General features: G+C 52.9%; 3 protein-coding genes across 3 annotated transcripts; 2 read left to right on the top strand and 1 right to left on the bottom strand.

Annotated features, from left to right (window-relative positions):
* Positions 1 to 244: 244 nt before the first annotated feature.
* Positions 245 to 3,414, top strand: LOC112894106 (peroxidase 19-like). Its single transcript, XM_025961714.1, has 3 exons — positions 245 to 646; positions 902 to 1,111; positions 2,387 to 3,414. The coding sequence occupies exons 1-3, from the start codon at positions 347 to 349 to the stop codon at positions 2,969 to 2,971; spliced, it is 1,095 nt and encodes a 364-aa protein (XP_025817499.1). The 5' UTR covers positions 245 to 346; the 3' UTR covers positions 2,972 to 3,414.
* Positions 3,415 to 6,860: 3,446 nt separating this feature from the next.
* LOC112895825 (WUSCHEL-related homeobox 7-like) lies at positions 6,861 to 10,435 on the bottom strand. Its single transcript, XM_025963820.1, has 3 exons — positions 10,258 to 10,435; positions 8,958 to 10,094; positions 6,861 to 7,189 (listed from the first exon to the last, which is right to left on the bottom strand). The coding sequence occupies exons 1-3, from the start codon at positions 10,433 to 10,435 to the stop codon at positions 6,861 to 6,863; spliced, it is 1,644 nt and encodes a 547-aa protein (XP_025819605.1).
* A 6,896-nt stretch (positions 10,436 to 17,331) lies between these two features.
* Positions 17,332 to 19,119, top strand: LOC112891668 (ras-related protein RABA1f-like). Its single transcript, XM_025958585.1, has 2 exons — positions 17,332 to 17,950; positions 18,413 to 19,119. The coding sequence occupies exons 1-2, from the start codon at positions 17,727 to 17,729 to the stop codon at positions 18,846 to 18,848; spliced, it is 660 nt and encodes a 219-aa protein (XP_025814370.1). The 5' UTR covers positions 17,332 to 17,726; the 3' UTR covers positions 18,849 to 19,119.
* Positions 19,120 to 19,227: the final 108 nt, after the last annotated feature.

The raw sequence follows: 19,227 nt of genomic DNA, 5'->3' as shown, positions 1-19,227 counted from the left end.
TCGCCTCTGTGACTGACTGCATGCAGTAAAAATTGGGCCGAGGCTACTACGCACGAACTGAACTTCTCCCTACCATGGTATTCTATCCCGGGCGGCTTCTCCCTCCCCCTTCACGGTCACGGGAGCGCAGACGCCCGGATGCGGCCAACCTCGCCACCGCCGCACCCACATGCCCTCGCCTTCCACTGTTTTGTCCGCGCACCTGCGAACAAGGCCCCGCTTTCCCTCGCTTGTCCCCGCTCGCGCTACCGGGCTGCGGGATAAGACAGCCTCGTCACCCTCTGGCTGGCGCTTCCGAGTTCGTTCCAACGCTTGCTTCCTCCTCGCCGTAGCAAACCAACCAGCGATGGGTTCCTCTGGAGGCATCCGCTTCCGCCGTCGCGTCGGCTTGGTCCTCCTGCTGCTGGTCGTCGCGTCCCTCGGCGGGACGGCGCGCGCCAGGGAGGCGCAGCCGCTGCCCGAGGCGGCCGCGGCGGTCGGAACCAGGCGGGCGCCGGAGCGGCACGGGCTGGCGCTCGACTTCTACGCCAAGACGTGCCCCGCGGTCGACCAGATCGTCGCCAACGTCACCGCCGCCCGCTACAGGGACTTCCCCGCCGCCGGGCCCGCCGTGCTCCGCCTCTTCCACCACGACTGCTTCGTCGAGGTACGCCGTCGTGACCGGCAATTCTTGTTCGTCGTATATACACACGTGCTCGCATTGTGCGAAACTTCTCTTATTTGCGAGTGAGAGATCCTCGCCGAAATTCGAGCCCCATTGGACTAACTGCTTGCACCTTGAACTGCATTGTGTTCAGCTGAGCCATATACGTACCTCACCGTAGGCACATTTTTGGCATTGGCATCTGATCGTATCTGCAGATCGATTCTGATGTGAATTTCACACGCACACTTCGCGCAGGGCTGCGACGCGTCCATCCTGATCGCGCCGACGGCCAGCGCCGCCGCCGCCGCGCCCAAGGTGGAGCGCGACATGGAGGAGAACAGGAACCTGGCGCAGGAGGCGTTCGACACGGTGGAGCTGGCCAAGGCCGCCGTGGAGAGCAGGTGCCCCGGCGTCGTCTCCTGCGCCGACGTCCTCGCCCTCGCCGCCCGGGACTACGTCCAGCAGGTACGTACCCGCGCAAGCTAATAAGCTCCGGCGAGACTGTTCGAGCACGTACAAGTATTAAAGCAGGAGCGGCCCGAGCCTTGCATTGGGTTCCGGCGAGCGAAAGCGACGTGGCTCTCCTAGTGCAGGTGCAGCAGCGCACTCGCAACTGCCAGTTAAAAGTTGCGGTAGGGGGTACACCGGCAGGTTAGGACCGACGCGAGGCGACGCCGGGGACGGGGAAGAAGAAAAGTTTTACCTGCTTTGGTCTGCTTTTGCACCACATGTGGAAAAAGGCGCGGCCGGTGGCCGGCACGTGAAAACGTCGTTAGGTTTTTAGCTTGGCTCTGCTCATTAAGCAGGCCAATCAGGTGCGCTGATCATGGTTACGTGACCGTAAAGATAAAACACACGCCGTGTGTTCATCCTGTCTTTCAGGTCCTGCAACTGCCGTTTTGATCATCATTCATCGTAGCAGAGTACTCCTAGATTAGCACGACCGATGGCTTTTAGTTCACGTCACCTAACGACATTTTAACCGACACGAGCAGTTTCTGAACTGATACAATTTTATTTTCTTGAATTTGTTTTGTATGGACGATTACCTGATCCAGCTATAGCTAGGGAGACGAAGTGACAACCTCAACGGCTAATCCCGTTTGGGCTAAGCTTAGAGATTCGCCACCCTCTCGGATCTTGGTCGCAGGGCACCAAAAAGACTTGCCTCGACCTAAGCCGTGTCAACACCAGCTGATTTGGTGCTGCGACACGAGTAATTTAGGCCCACATGTGTGGTGTCCTGTAGGTGTCTCGCTGCCACGGCAGTGACCTAACAATCACAGGTACCACTTGACAGGCGGTCTTAGCCATGTGCATCAGCCTCTGAGCAAGTCAAGTGTCGTCTTCTTCGTCCCCTCGCGATAGTCAAGCGCCCAACCTGGCCCGCGCTTTGTTGTGTAGCACGGGCGGCCGTCTCTGGAATCGGCTCGCGCATCTTTCCGGACCACGCTGCCTTGCTAGGTCCTGAACTACAAAAGTCTCAATCATACGGCAGAGTCTACGGCTCGTATATTTTTTGTTCATTTTTTTCTCTTTCGAGGACACAAATTTTTTTCCAAACTTTATTTCCAGTCAAAGAAGAGTGTTTGATTGGTTTGACAAAAATTGTTGAAGAAACACTCTCTCTCTCACACACACCCCCCCCCCCCCCCCTAAAAAGGGCTGGGGGCCTAGTTGGTGGATTGGGCCCAACAATAAGAGCCCATCACAACAATTTGACGGCATTGTTTTGCGCAGGCTGGTGGGCCGTACTACGCGGTGAAGAAGGGCCGGAAGGACAGCAAGGTGTCCCTGGCGGGGAAGGTCCGCGGCAGCCTGCCCCGCGCCAACTCCACGGTGGACGAGCTCCTACGCGTGTTCGCCGGCAAGGGCCTGGGCGCGGCGGACCTGGTGGCGCTCTCCGGCGCGCACACCGTAGGCTTCGCGCACTGCGTCCACGTGCTGGGCCGCATCTACGACTTCCGGGGCACGCGGCGGCCGGACCCGCTCATGGACGCCCGCCTCGTGAAGGCGCTCCGCATGTCGTGCCCGTCGTCCGGCGGCAGCGCCCGCGTGGTGGTGCCCTTCGACGTGAGCACCCCGTTCCAGTTCGATCACGCCTACTACGCCAACCTGCAGGCGAGGCTGGGCCTGCTGGGGTCGGACCAGGCGCTGTTCCTGGACCCGCGGACCAGGCCGCTGGTGCAGGAGCTCGCCGGCAACAAGACACGCTTCTTCCAGGCGTTCGTGGCCAGCATGGACAGGATGGGGGCCATCCGGATCAAGAAGGGCAGGAAGGGGGAGGTCAGGAAGGTCTGCAGCCAGCACCTGCTTCCGGTCTGATCTCGATCGACCATCATCCCCGGCTTCGGCTTGCATCCGATCCGTGCGTTGTCGCTTGTCGGGGTTTCAGTGTCAGTTGATCAGCGCGTGGCAGCATATACAGGAAAAGATAGCTGGTTCATGGTCACGGTTGGAGCTCCTTTCAGTGTAGTTAGAGCAGCTGTCTCTGCTGTATATGGCAGCTTATTAGAGAGTAGCTTTCAGGTTCTTTTTTGTGTCGCGTGTTTGTGCAGGAGGTGCAGGTATCTAGGGCAGGGCTTTCTCTCTTCCGTCGTGTGCTTTTTTTCATTTCCCCCTCTTGAGGTGTTCTCCTTGATTGGGCGTGCCGGTTAATTTGCACGAAGCACGCCTGCTGTGTGAGTGTGAGTGTGAGTGTGTCTCTGTGTGGCATTCCATTTGTTTGATTCGACTACAGAGTGCAGAGCAGAGTACTACTTGTGCAATGATCTCTCTTTGTAGGCTTCAGCAAACCGTCGATGCTAGTCAGAGTGACTTACAGCCATCAGTCGCCACGCCGCGCCGTAGGTTTGTCAGCAAGCAAGCAGTGACCATATTTCCTATGACGGCCTCAACTGTAGCGTGGTAAAGTGTGGCGGCCAACCAAGCACCCCGTTAGTACGGTATTTATCCTCTTCGGCAAACGCGATCATTTGGATGAATTGATGAGCTTGGAGATACAGTGCAAGTGTGCAACGTTGCAAGTGAGCCAAAGGCAGTCAACAATGGTCGCGTCTCCCTGGCAGGGCGGTCAAAATGGCAAACCGCACTTCAACCCGTTCCAGGAGGAACGAAGAGCCAACTGAGCCCGACATGGCACCAATGGTCACGGGACACATCAGTCGACGGAGACCCGAAGAGGACGGCCCGAGCGAGCAGATGGAAAAAGCTGCCCCAGGTAGGGCGCAAAATCAATGGAGGGAGCACACGCACACGCCCCTGCGCCAGGCTGCAGGCTAGGCGGACAGGTTCCTCCTAGCGATGATGTGAAGTCCCGTCGGCAGATCCTACGTTTTGCCTCCTCACCGTCACCGGCCAGGCCACGAGCGCGCGCGCACGCACGCGCCATGCGTCCCCGTGCCATGACCTGACCCCTGCCGTGTTGACGACAACGGCAGACCAGACCTTCTTTGACGAGAGAGACAGAGGGAGGGAGGGTCAGTCAAAGAAGGTAGGCAAAGGCAAAGAGGGCGTCCGGCTGGTCTGCCGACGCCGGACGGGAAGGACAGTCATGTCCTGTGCTGCGACACGTTCGTAGGCGCAGCGCAGCGCAGCAGCAGATAGGAGTAGCTCCTCTCCTCTGTGTGTTCCTCAGTGTTCGGTTCCGGATCGCCCCCTGCACCCCCCCCTCGCGCTCTCTCTCTCTCTCTGCTGCGCATGTGTGTGCAGGCTGCGATGTCTGGCTTTCTGCCCAGCCCCGACGGCAGGGCGAGGGGGGCCCTGGTCTGGTTGCTCCCCTGCGGCACGGGAGCGGCCTGCCCACACGTAACCTATGCGTATCGTGTCCCCCGCCCATGCGCGCGCGCGCCACAGTGCCGAACAGCATCAGCACAGTGCGGTGCAGGGCAGCAGCAGGGGTCGCAAAAGGCTGGGAGTGAGATCGACCGGCCGAGAAAAGGAGCGCGATGATGCGTGCCGGTGCCCGGCTCCGTGCGCCTAGATCAAGATCTGCACCGCGCGGGAGCGACACGCCGGTGCCGGCCCGTCCTCTCGCTGGATTCTAGCTAATCTCTGCTTGGCTTTATTTGGCCGCGGGTGTACGTGCTGCTCGATCGGCGCATTCCATGTGCATGATTGCTGAAATACTTCCGTCGTCTAGAAACCTGACAGTTCTGTCAAGGACAGCTCAATCCGAAGCTTCATTGATCGTCACACATGCTAGGGGGAGGGGATCATGGGAGTTAGGGGAATGGAGTAACTAAGGAATGGAGTAACTAAAACTCGATCGAGTGGTGTATAACGGTCCCAACTATTTGTTATTAAGAAGAAGCAATCTGCCACGCCAGTGAGGAAGATTTTTTTAACCTTAGCCTGAAATTCGCTCCCACAGACAGTCGAACCAAGGACTTGAGGAGTGCTACTAGAACCACCTAACCGAGTCAACTAGAGGCCCGTTCGCAGGGGCTGAAGTAACTCAGTGCTGAAAACATGTGATAATATGCACTGGTAAACTGGGTACAGCGAACACCGGCGCATCTTGTTTGCTATAGTATTTTCATCTCACATTTCTATGTACACCTGGCTGTTGGTATGGGTGTCGGATAAAGAGCGGGAAGGGAAAAAAAGGAGAAGGGGAAAGAAGATAAAGAGAGGAGGGAGGAAGATGAGCATCAATATACCTTACATGGTCAAATGTATTTGAGATATGTGACTTAACACTTAGGCACCAGAAAACTATAAATTGGCATACAACGAAAACAGTTGTATCATGGATGCAGCTTGCAGCAACCCATGACAAATCATTGATGTTTCAAAACATTTGAAGTAGAAGGATTTATTCTGATTTTGTAGTAAATGTTGATCTCAGCAGACGCTTTTGCTATCATGTTGAGTTGAGAATGTATCACTCTACCAATTTGCTTCAAATCCAGATGCTCAATGTTAAAAATATAAAATGATTATGTGCATATACCTAGCTGCTGGTGCAAAGGATGGAGAGTATCAATCTCCATTATAGAAACTAGCTGCATGATGATAACATGTATTTGAGAAATGTGGCCTAAGCTTAAGAAAATAAAATTTGCCACATAATGGACACATTTGTATGGTGTAGAAGTGTCAGCCACCAAAAAACCACTAATGTTCCAAAATATATATAGTTAAAAAATTTAAAACTCAGCAGCACTTCTGATCTGAGATATGAAAATGTTGTGTGATTTATTCATCTAGTGGCGTGGCCTACCACATATAGCGCCGAACCAGGCCTTTGTCCTTAAAAAACACTCAGGCCATGCCTCCTTTTTCGTATGAGATTTTTCAACTTATAAACGCTAATTTGGTTACACAGAAGAAGTAGGAAAATGTAGGGAGTGAGTTCCTATAAAGTTTTTTCCACTACATACAGTAACGTTTGGAACAAAGCACTGGCGGACCCAGGGCACGGCGACCCTAGGCACTGGCACGGGCTCCCATGAGCGCCGAAGTGCGGCAGTTGCATGCACACATTTAAGCTGGGCAAAGAAACAATACGGTGAGTAGGGTTCAATAACAACTGGGCAAGGCACAAAAATGCATACAAATAGCACGTTTTCATTTGCCAGTAGTATCTCAGCAAGAGCATATGGATCAATTGATTTGCTAGTTATAAAATCTCATGGAGCCAAGCAGCTTATTGATTTTTTTGCTTTTATTTTTTGTCAATAGTCATATTTAATTGATAAGATTGTCCAAAAAATAACTGAATAAGGCTAATACCATAAAATTGTGCTTTATGTTAGTAGTTGATGTATTTGTGTAAACTTGTTCTCGACTGCTATGTTGATCTAGGCTCTCTGGGTCCGCTACTAGAACAAAGGAAACCGTTCCGAAAACGAGATAAAATTCTAACACAGCAGATGACGAAGAACATGCAAACACGGTCTATTACTACAGCCAAGGCTTAATATTTGCTTAAGATGCTAGAAGTACAGTACTACTTATACTACTAATTATACCTCCAGAGAACAAAGTACACCAACATATACGATTAAGCCACACTTTTGCTGGCGTACGTTAGTGCGCTGCAGTGCACGCAACACAACATCTGAGACAAAGGAACGAAGCCTCGCTAGATAAATCGGTGCACACATGCATGCACACGACACCCTAAACCACTTGCTGGCACGTACTAGGCAGTAGGCCTCTTGCGCGGCACACGGGAACGGTAGCTTGTGCACGCGTCACGTCTGGTTCCTTACACCAGCACGTAGTAGAAGGCGCCGTGCTGGAGCGGCTGGACGGTGCGGCCCGACGCGTCGACGGGGACCTGCTCGATGTCGAGGCCGCGCTCGCCGGCGCAGCGGAACAGCACGGCCGCGTCGCCGAACTGCGCCCGCACGTCCAGCCTCGCGGCCGCGACGGCGTGCGCCACGCTCTTGCCCGTGGCGGTGTCCGTGACGCACAGCGCCGCGACGCCGCCCTCCTGCTGCTGCGCGTGCGCCCCCGCCGGCGCCGCCGCGGCAGGTGCGGCGGCCCCGCTGGTGGTGACGGCCCCGACGCCGAGGGCCCCGTCCGCGGCGAGTCCTGCATGCGCCCGAGTAGAGAGACAGTCAAACAAACGGGGAGCTAGCTAGCGGCAGTATTAACTGCGGCGAAGTTATTGTTCCGCGGCCCGTGAATTCAGAAATCAAAGGCGTTTGAGGAAACCCAAGTAAAGATGACAGTCCAGCTAGCCCAATGCATGCGTGCGTGAAGACCTGAAAGGGGAGCCTTGAATAGTCGAATTGCAATGCACACGCACGCTCACTCTAGGTAAAGACGCCCCCTGTAGTAGTGTAGTGTGAAAGGAACTTTAAGGGGCTTTGCTTGGACGTCGAGCGGCAGAAATTTGACCACCGTCACTTCAGTCTTTCAAGGAACGTACCTACGCATGCAAAATTTACCATCTTCTAGTACCCTTTTTCTACAGAGGGAAGCTACCATGACAAGACCTCACAGAAGGGGGCACAATTTATGAGTTGTGTGACTTGTGACCAAGCCCCAAGTTATTGGCCCTCCTCCATAGGGTTACATTTGGATCATGGTATCTATTTTACCTTTTTCAATTGAAAATTGTATGATTTCAGGTCTTCTAAATTGAAAAGGCTGAGTTATATATTGCCCCTTAAACCCTTTTCTACTTACATTGCTTCTACATTGATGACAAGCTACACGCAAACACATTACTACAGAATTTTCCAGAACCCCAAAGTGTGACAGCCTTGTAAAAAAGCAGGCATCCTCGCATATGGTTTTTGTGTAGTGTTTGGCAATATATATGTGTTTGTAGAGACCAAAATTGGAATCATGCTGTAAATCTTATGCCTTTTGTTCCCCCAACTCTAGTCGTTTCATGAACATGTCGATTGGAATAAATAGATAGCAATCACGCGTGCAAAAGATGGATTCCTTATTTGCAGCATTGGATGCATCTACATATGATGATATGATGTTCTGTCACCATGAAATAGTTCCTTCACATCTTTCACGTTTTTTAGAAAAAGAAAGTTCATATCTTTGAAACATCCTATCATGAACTTTTGTTCCTGATGGGGAGAACAACTCGCAAATTTTGGTCTTTTCTAAATGCTTTTCGCTTACAAACTGACATGAAATAGTTCATGTCTTTGAAACATCCTATCATGAACTTCTGTTCTTGATGGGGAGAACAAGTCGCAAATTTTGGTCTTTTTCTAAAGCTTTATTTGCGTTTACAAACTGAAATTTTTTCACAACTTTTATCATGCATCTGGGAAAAGTGATGCATGAAAAAGGCTGTGACAAGATTGAACATGTACAGGAGATTTTACAAGGCCTAATCTCCCCTGATTGCCACATGCATCCCTTTAGGCATACAAACACTGACAGTGCCCTTTTGTCTTGGGATCGGTAAGATGTGATTGGAGCTTTTCATCAAAAGGAGGAGGAGAACAAGAAGTGATTGGAACCCTAATGGGAATTGGTGCAATCGTCCCACACAAGCAAGCATGCATATTGGACCTCCTTTTTTAGCAAGGGAAGCTAGTAGTAGTGCAGTACCTTTGTCAAGCTACTGCATGCTCCTATGTCATAGCTAGTATTACTAGCAATGCATACTATTTAAATTCAAACGAACCTGAAAGAGAGACACAATATACTACAGGAGAAATGACCCTCCAGAGATGATCATGTGATGCGACACACTGACAGTCCTAATCCATACAAACACAATCCACGCATATGATGATATAATACGCACTGAGCAGAAAAGGAGAAGGAAGAGGTGAACAGACTTCAAAGATGCTCCAAGCTTAATCAAGTAATCACATCATACCTTGCAGTTGCAGGAGATCATAGCTGGCGACGACACCATTAGGAGCACCAATATTCGCAGGCAAGCCTGTCAGCCCAGCCGTAGTAGCGGCAGCGACGCTCGCCACGGTGACAGCGGCGTCCGGCGTTGCCGCAAGGGGTGAAGTGGCAGTGACGGAGGCCGGGTCCACGGCCGTGCTATCGCCGAAGCAGTACTGCAGCAACCCCAGCTTCGTGGCGTCCTCGTGCGCCACCTCCCTGCCCACGGTGTTCGGCGCCGCCGTGGTGTTCTTGCCCAGCCCGACCTGATGAGGATCAGCGCCGCCGCCTCCGGGACAGTACTGCCCGAGGCCCGAGCCCCAGGCGCAGGTTCTTTGGCTGGTGATGGCCGACCCCGTCACCTTGTTGCACAGCCCCAAGAACGCTCCCGCGGGCAACGATGCCGCCGGCTGCTCTTGCACGGGAACGTGCATGTTCTGCCCCCCGAGAATGGCAGCGACCTCGGCGGCCGACAAGCAGTAGCCGCCCTGCAGCCACGGCTGGAAGATCGGCTCGTCGGAGGACACGAGGTCCTGCACCTTGTGCGCGGGCGCCGAGGCCGGCGCCACGGGCTGGCCCTGGTAGTACATCTGGGGGCACGTCGCGGCGAGCGGCCCGAGCAGGTCCATGGCCGCCATCGGGGCCAAGTGGCAATGCATTTCTGCCATCGGGGACATCTCCTGCGCCGCCCGCTTCGCAGCCGGCCTGCTGGACCCCGAGGAGCGGTCGGAGGAGGACGAGGACGAGGAAGTTGGCGCCTGCACGGGCGACGCGAGCAGCTGGACCTGCTGGGTCAGGAGCTGCTGCGAGGCCTGGACCGCGGGCGGCGCGGTGACGGGCGCCGCAACGGCGGTCCCGCGCGCCGGCGCGCGGGTGGCGCACGGGCGCGCGGTGCCCGCGGTGCGCAGCTTGTTCTTGGAGCGGGACTTGCGGTTCTGGAACCAGTAGAAGACGTTGGCGTCGCCGACCTGGCCGTACTCCTGCAGGCGCATGCGGATGCGCGGGATCTCGTCTCGCGGCGGGTTGACCATGCCGGAGTTGAAGATGGCCTCCAGGATCCGGATCTGCTCCGGCCTCGGGTTCCACCGGGGCTTCGGATCCGGGGTCCGCTCCTCTCCCCCTGCACAAATCGCAGACGCAAAGATCAATCACGCAAGCAATTCCCTGTCGATCTTGGTCCCTCGCAGCAAAACCCTACCTCGAACTACCGGCATGCAAGTAAGGCTGCAACAGGATCATGCATGCACAGCACGGCTCGCTCGATCGGCACGGTAGTAGCGTACCTGCGTAACCCGATGAGGGATGCTTGAGGCCGCTGCCGGCGGCGCTGGTGGTGTTGCCGCCGCCAGAGAGGAACGAGGGCGGCGAGCCGCTGATGTCAGGCTGCGCCTGCCACGGCTCGGCGGCGTGCTTGGACCTGAACATGCTCGGCCAGTGCCGGTTGTTGAAGGACGACGCCATGCCGAGCCGCCTCGGTCGATCCCCCCCCCCCCCCTATGCCGCAGCACGACCGGATCTCCAAACTCACGACGACGAGCTACCGGCGGCGGTGGCTAGGGAATTCTACCACAACTACTGCTGCTTGTGCGCCTGGAACCAACAGCTTGCGAGAGGATCAGTGTGCTAGCTAGCCGGGGCTTCCTGCTACCGTGCCTCGCACCGTTTGGCTGTGGTCTTTCACCTAGGCAGGCAGGCCGGCTAGCACGCTCGCACGCTGCTGCCTCTTATAATGGCCGCACCTACTACCCCCCGTCTCGATCGCGAATTAAGTGTTGCCGCGCAATGAATGGTCTCCCAGTTCCACTGGCCGATCGAACAGCCACGCCCTCCGCTCCCCTGCTCGGAGATGCGTGCGCGCGACCGGCCCGGGCCCCGTCGCGTCGCGTTGCACCGGGCGGGAGGGGAGCTGACCGATGCGCCGGACCGGACGGGTGCGACGTGCGGAGGGTGAGGGTCTCGGGCGCGCGAGCTGCTGGTGCTCGTACGCCAGCCACTGCGGCCAGGCAAGGAGGGCACGGATCGGAAGAGCCCCGACGCTACGGGCCGGCCCCCTGCTCAGCGTCTCGCTCGATCCGCCCTCTCTGGCGGTGCCTTTCCCGGACGAGGGGCGCGTGATGGCGACCCGGGGATGGACCGGCTCCCATCTGCCGGAAAGGAATGAGGAGAAACTGTAGCCGCGTCACACGGCGCGATGGCGTGGCGCGGCCGAATTGTTGACCGCGGTCGGCCGGGTGAGGTTTGTTGCGAGGAAGAGGGCTGTTTTCTGGAGTCTGGACTGCGCGCGTACAGCGCCGGAGGAGGGAAACAGAAACTGGAAAAGGTACGTAACCGCAGCACGAGTTACGCACTCGCTGAAACCGAAACTTGCTGTGCATTTTGTCATTTCGAGAGGGCGTTGGACGACGCTACTGCACCTCCTGTGGATCCACACGTCAGTAGGATTGAATGTGTTTGTCTGGCACGTTGCTGCAGGCCGATTACGGAGGACACGACGGATTTCAGTAAATGCTGTGCGTACTGGTGCTGCTCGTCCACTAGAATTGGCACTAACAAAAGGCTTGTCCCGCGCGAACGTGGATTTTTTTTCTTACTTGCGTTGTGTGCACGAGGCTTATCGTGTCCGTTTATTTTTGCATCAGGATTCAGCCCAAGAAGGCATGCAAGAACAGGGAGCACCTGTCGTAATTCTCCGCGGATTATAATACGGGTTTTTGTATACCAGTTGAATCAGTTCAAAGAGCAGCTTTATTGGATGCCAGTTCCCCTCCCGTTTTTCAGCTCAAAAGGCCACTCGCGATGTGCCAAATGTTACTAGCACATCTAGCTTCGTTTCCCAGCTTTCCCAGGCGAATTTCGATTTTGGAAACCGGAGGCAGTACACAATTACTCCTCTCCCTCGTCTTATCCGGTCAAAAAAGCCAGGCAGCTGAGTTTAATTGCATGTGGAGTTGTGGACGGGCCTGCAGGGCCTGTTTCCTTCCTTCTTCCTGCATGGCCTGTTTCCTTCCTTCTTGTGCGTTTGGGATGATCTCCTAGCTTCCTTCCTCCCATAGTCCCCTGGCTATAACTTTCGCCTGTATCTTTCAAAAAATTAACTTTCGCCTGTGTGACGTGGCATTGAATGCGTGGGAGATCCAAGTGCCTCTACTCCTACTAGAAAGGAGTGAAGAGAGAGCGGAGGGTTATTCAAATGGAGTGGTGTTGATGGAGAAGTTGTTGCGGGGAGTAAATAAAAATGGCGTAGAAGGCCCGGGAGGAGATGCGTGTGCTCAGCGCTGTACGTGTGCGTTGCATGCATGGCGCATGAACCGAAAGAGAACCCAAGGAAGACGACGACCACGCGGGGACCCGGACGGCCGGCACCGGCGGTGCTGAGGTGAGAATTTCTGGCCCAAGGCAGTAATGGCGCATTGCCATCTGCTGTGACGAGGGACGAGCGATGTATTGATGGGGATGGATTGACTCGAGAGAACAACCGGCCGGCGTGCACACGTGACACATGCATGGTGACTGCATCTTGAGTCCCTTGGACTGGAAGGTGTTTTGTACCTCTGAGGTAGAACTGGCCGAAACAATACTAGTATTTGAGCTGGAACTGTGTGATTCGAATCCACGTGGATAAGTTCCACTGCAAGAAATCTAACCAATGTACGTCAGATAAGAGTCATGTGATCTTTTCTCTTAAAGTAAAATTAATGTTTCTTGTTTGATGGTTTTTCATTTCAAATTCAAAACCATGGCTATGTGGAAAACACACCTTACAAAATTATGGGAAGACGTGTGCTGAATTTTTTAAAATAATAGTATTTTAATAAAAAATTGCGGAAATAAATGCTGAAAAAAATTGCAAATCTATGATGGCAAGTTGGTTACCACACGTAAGGAAATTTTAAAAAATGACTAATAAAGTAATAATGTAGAGTAAAATGCTAAAAATATGCAAAACTCATGCGTGGAAACTAAATATCATCAATCCATTTAGATAATCACCGCTGGGCACCGAAAACTGAGCTTCATGCCTGTGAGGTAATAGGCTTGTTTATATTGAGTGCTGGATGAGGTGGACAAAGGCCCGGCCTGGCCCTTTGGGGTTGGGGGGGGGGGTGGTGGAGGCGGTGGCCGCCTAGGCCCCCGATTCGTAGGGGCCCCTCTCAGCTACGTACATACGGTAGCCTAGATAGGTATAGCTATACAGGTATCGCGTATACACAATCCGGATAGCAGATGAATCGTGGTTTCCCAAATCCTGTCCAGCACTCCAGCAACTCCTCGTTGGGTGCATCTTTTCACCTGTTTTCAGGGCCCATGGTGCGGAGAGGGAGTGAGTCGGTCACGCCGCCACTATGCATACATTGCGAGCTCACGTGTTCACAATAGGCGGCCGCCGTCATCTCGCGGACATCCGACGCCCGGACGCCATCATGCCCGGGATGTCGATTCACCAAGGTGCCTCCATCAACCTGTGAGGTCGTGACTCCGTGAGTTCTTCATCTTTACCTCTGGATCACTAATGACAATCACCATCTTTCCATCACTTGTCTCTGACCCTCTCTTTACTGATCAATTGATCAACGGAAAGGTCCATTTTACTCTCTTCGACAATTCAATTTATCCGCTTAACCCCCTAAGCAAAATTTAGGCTCAATTTAGTCCCCCAACAATTCCAATTAGTCCAATCTACCCTTTAATGATATTTCTCTTTTTGTTTCTCTGTATGAATTGAATTTTAAGTTCAAATTTTGTGAGTGGATAAAGAACATGATGTCATATGTTAAAAAATATATTAAGAATTTTTCATGGTTATTTTCATAATTTGGAAACATTTAACACAAAATTTATCATAAAAATACAATTCTACATGAAAAATATTCATGAAAAAAAATTATAATGTATTTTTCTAGCATAGGGCATCATATTATAAGTTACATTGCAAAATTTAAAGTTTAAATTCCACTTGTAAGTGGAGAAATAAAAAAGAGAAATCTTATTAGGGGTAGATTGGACCAATCGAAATAGTTTGGGGTAGTAGCTTGAGTCTAAATTTGATTTAGGGGGTTAAGCGGATAAAGTGAATTGTTGATGAGAGTAAAATGGACTTTTTCCTTGATCAACTGAATCATGACTATATGGCTATGTTATTTAGTTAATTTTTGGCACAACAGAACACAACAAGGAGAGTAGATAAGAGCATCCTTTTCAGCGAACCAATCTGTTGGTCGGGAATCAACCAATTAGGACTAGGTACTCATAGGTTTACTCTAGTGCATACTTGACTAATCATGCAATTATTTTTTCTTTAATTCCAGCACACAAACATGTCATCTAGAAAATATCCATCTAGCTGTGAGAAAAGGAAGAAAGAAAATAATAAGGAGACGAGTTTAAATCACAGAGAAGCCATTGACAATTATTTGTGAAAGTAAGAATAACATTAGTCATGAATGATGAATCTATTTTTACATTGCTTTCTATGATTGAAGAGATTATTTGTATGAATATCTATATACATTAAGTACTTATCAGCAACATCATTACTATCAGTATTATCAGAAGAGCTCAGACTTTTTAAGTTCGCCACGGTTCTCTAAAATCTCAGGACCGCCTTTGAGTGAACAGAAATGGATCTTAGCTTGCTTTGCTGTGCTAGACGATAGGATGTTATTAGCCTTACAAAGTTAAAAGGTGAGAAGCTAACTTCGGATAGGATGTTATGATAGAAGACAGAGCGAGAGCTAATTAAGAGGGCAGGGGGCTTGAGCCCCCCTATCGGATATCGAGCAATAGAGTGTTAACTATCTCCGCCTTGGTATATAATACTACTAATATAAAATCATGTGGTTTTAGCTAAAAGCCAATTTTTGAAAGTGGCGATTACTTTTTACAATAAAGAACATCACGTATTCATTTCAAATCCTAGAACTAATATAATAGAATATGTATTTACAGGACCTTTGCGTGGCAAACAAAAAGAAGTTACATATCCTCTTCTCACTATTTTGGTAAACCAAAGGAGAATGCTCATGCACGTCCTCAAAGCCAAAGATAAACATGGTTGGCCCGGTGTGGGGCTGACGGGGGCTGTGGGCGCGTGGCTGGCCTAACCTCAAGCCTCAACAAGCTGGAGACCTTGTGGCGCGCAGTCAAGGCCTGCGCTGCGCTCTGCGCGACACTCGTGTGTCTCCTCGTGGGGGTCGATCCTGACACCTGCCTACGGGAACACGGACATGAGACGCGACACACACGAAGCGGGAGCAGGGCCGCTATTGACGCCGGTCGCGGCGCGCGTGGATGGGAGAGAGAGCGAACGAGCGGCGCAGCAGAAAGTGCGGGAGGCAATCCCGTCGCTCGTGGGCTCGTGGCAGGCGCAGCGGCCAGAGGCGCAGAGCTCTCTCCGGCAGTGAATGCCAAGACCCAAGAGGCAGCCCCTGTTTTTACCCGTTCCTTGCTCCATCTTCTCGCCCCCTCTCCTCCCTCGTCGTCCCACCCATCTGGCCATCTCCGTGCTCCGGACACGAGGTTTCCTGGCCAGGCCTTTTCTCCGCTGCGGCGGCGCCGTGGAACAGTCGAACAGACAGACGGGACGACGGGGAGTTGGGTGCGTACGGCGGCCATCGCCCCCTCTCGTGCTTCGCATCGATCGTGTGGAGTTCACGGCGCGGCCAGCGTTGCTCCGTCTGAATTTATTTTAAAGTTAGCTGGCCTTGGGCAATCCAAGGTCGTCCGAGCTCGTGCGTGTGTTTGTTTGTGTCCGCTGATGGAACCGTGGCACGGAAACCTTCGCTTGGCGGTAGCGAGCGCGCCATGCTCTGGGGTCCTTTAATTGGCGGGCTGACGGGCGATCGAGTTAGTATTAGGGAGATCAGATCGATTAAACAAAGTGCAGGGAGCCCCAGTTGTTGACTTGCTACTGACTCCGTAGCATGTCGCTCTCCCGTTTCGCCGCCATCATCGATCGAGCCCGTGCTTGGCGAGCTGACGAATGACGAGATTCGTGGCATCTGCATGCATGGGTCATGACCTTTTCATTTCTTTCTAGGATTCTAGATCAACCATGATATCCACCCCTTGTTTTAACTGTAGCTAGAGTTTTAGGACCGTACCGTGGTACGGCGTACGCAGACGCTTGGGGAGCCTTGCTGAATTGCTGTGGAGAGGCGTCAGTGTACGATGCATCTTCATAGCCCCTTGGAGGGCATGTCAAGATGCCCTCCCTCCCTCCCTCCCTCTCTCTCTCTCTCTCTCTCTCTCTCTCTCTCTCTCTCTCTCTCCCCCCCCCCCTTGAATAATTGTTCAATGAAATTGCTAACCATTACAACAACTCTAGCAAGCACATAGTGATACTAAATGTTCATGATGCAAGTTATTTTTCTCATTCTTACATTTCAGCAACCGGATCCTAAACCTACAGAAGTAGGTAGATGGTTGTAGGAGTGATGGCCCAATGGACGTGTTTAATAACAAGATAGCATGTGCATGAATCAACAATCAGAAATCATGAATATAGAAATGCCATAAAGGTATTCTGAAAAAAATTCAGAAGCTAGCAGACCATTCAATATTCTAGATGGAAGGAAAATTTCAGCTACTGACGACATGCTTTCTACGCCTGTGAGGGTGCAGAAAGAATCATAACAACAGCCCACACGCTCAACCGGTCGATAGAAGTACAGGTAAAATGATACTACTAGTGAATTAAAAGCACGCAACTAAGCAATGGCTGTGTACTGACGCAACTAAGCAATGGCTGTGTACTGTGTGACACATTCTCAGATGTAGAACGATAACTGTATACTTAACTAGTGCATTTCTACACGTCTACAAGAATAATCGCATGGTAGTGTCATACAGCTTCAAAATCATTGAACACCTGACTGCATTATTTATGGAAAGGTTCAAGCCCATGACCTCGACGGCCTGCAGAACAGCCCAGACAGACTATGCTAGCCCAAAGCCCACTCGAGTATTGGGCTCGACTTGCTGGTACAGTACACACAAAGCCCACAAGGATTTTTCTTTTTGCTACTGCTATTTATGATATGCACCTGAGAAATTTAGCCAAGAAAGAACAAATCAAGCATCGGAATGCAGGGCTTGTCTACTTTTCCCTGCGAGTTGCCAGTATTCCTCTTCTCAGGTACTGCGAACCGCGAGCAGTAGGAAGAGGCGGTCACCCGTCGGCAGCTGCTGCGACACGAACACGAAGACCAACCAGCCAGCCGTGAGCCGTGCACATGCGTGCGCACCTGCCGAGTCAGCGAGACGGAGCCACGACCGAGACAACGCCTCGTCGTCCGTCTGTCCACCTCACCCCACGCGTGCCAACCCAATCTCCAAGGCCTCGGCTCCGGCCCCCCAAACCTCCTCCTCCTCCCGCGCCGCCCTCCCGATACGATACACACAACACAACAAACAGAGCAGCGCGACCGCGGCGACATCGTCCCCCTGCCTGCCCCCACCCCCTCCCTTTTCTTCCCCGTAGCAGCGCAGCCGCACCCCACCAGAAAGAAGAGACGCGCCGCGCCGCGTTGCCCAGCGCCGCGTCCTCCGCGTGGGTGGGGGCTTATGATTGAGCCGGGGGCCGGCGCCGCGCCTGCTATTTAGGGAGCCCGCACCGCCGCGCGGGAAGCGGAGCGATCGAATCGCATCGACAGATCGATCGATCAAGCAGCCTGCCGATCGATCGATCGACCGATCGAGGAGAGCGCCCTGCACGTCTGCTGTTGTGGTGGGGAGGAGAGAGAGGGAGAGGGAGATGGCGTCGGGGTACCGCGCGGAGGAGGAGTACGACTACCTGTTCAAGGTGGTGCTGATCGGGGACAGCGGCGTGGGCAAGTCCAACCTGCTGTCGCGGTTCGCCAGGGACGAGTTCAGCCTCGAGACCAGGTCCACCATCGGCGTCGAGTTCGCCACCAAGACCGTCCAGGTCGACGAGAAGCTCGTCAAGGCGCAGATCTGGGACACCGCCGGCCAGGAGAGGTACGGACGCGCCGCGCCCCCTTCTCTGCACAATCTTCCGTTTGCATGCTGTGTGTCAGTGCTGCTGCTCTAGGATTTCTGTGCCATTTTCCGGGCCTGCATGTAGATTGATAATGAGTAACGACATGGAAAATTAAGCGTAACTGACAGCATGAACCATGTACATGGAGATGCTTCTGATTCATATTTCAGATATGAAAAAAAAACCAAACCACTGAATCCAAAGGGCTTGCTGATGATTCCTTAATGCTTATGGGGATTGATTCACATGTCAAAAGTGATCCGAATAATTTAGCACACGCCTTTTCTTGCTTATCGCATTTTCACGGCAGCTAACTTTACGTGCATTTCGCTAGCGTGTTCTTCAATATTCTTGCACCGTGCAGTAGCAGCAGCAGCAGCCTATCTTCTGATTTTCTGATCGCTCTTCGCGTGCCCTGCCTGCGTTCGTCTTTCCTCCAGGTACCGCGCCATCACGAGCGCCTACTACCGCGGCGCGGTGGGCGCGCTGGTGGTCTACGACGTGACCCGCCGCGTGACGTTCGAGAACGCGGAGCGGTGGCTCCGGGAGCTGCGGGACCACACGGACGCCAACATCGTGGTCATGCTGGTGGGCAACAAGGCCGACCTGCGCCACCTCCGCGCCGTCTCGCCCGAGGACGCCGCGGCCTTCGCGGAGCGGCACGGCACCTTCTCCATGGAGACGTCCGCGCTGGACGCCACCAACGTCGAGCGCGCCTTCGCCGAGGTGCTCCGCCAGATCTACCACGTCGTGAGCCGGAACGCGCTCGACATCGGCGAGGACCCCGCCGCGCCGCCGAGGGGCAAGACCATCGACGTCGGCGCCGCCAAGGACGAGGTCTCGCCCGTGAACGCGGGCGGGTGCTGCTCGGCTTGAGCCCTTTTTTTTTTCTCTTTCCCTTCCCCCCTTTAGCCCTGGTCAAACAAAGAAATGCTTTCCGACTGCCGCAATCTTTCTTGACATGGTCAAGCGGTTGGGGTGGTTGGCGCTCGACATTGACACCGTGTTTTGGAGAGGGCGGCATGTTGTTTTACAACCTTGCAATCGCTGTCCTAGTGTGTATTCATCGGTCCGTATGATTGATACGGTAGCATATATATAATTATTACAAATGACATGTTATGACTTGATATGTTGGCGATGGAAACTTGCAGTGCTTTTCACCGAGTTGAATGTAGTCTTTGCATGTTGAATTGGGATGTGTTATTGTGAGCGAAACCATCGACAAGTGCATGATTAAAGAAATTATGAACGC

The sequence above is a fragment of the Panicum hallii genome, chromosome 5 (genome assembly GCF_002211085.1).
Source record: "Panicum hallii strain FIL2 chromosome 5, PHallii_v3.1, whole genome shotgun sequence".
NCBI classification, from domain to species: Eukaryota; Viridiplantae; Streptophyta; class Magnoliopsida; order Poales; family Poaceae; genus Panicum; species Panicum hallii.
The sequence above is the reverse complement of the archived record's forward strand: the minus strand, read 5'-3'. Positions and strand labels throughout refer to the sequence as shown.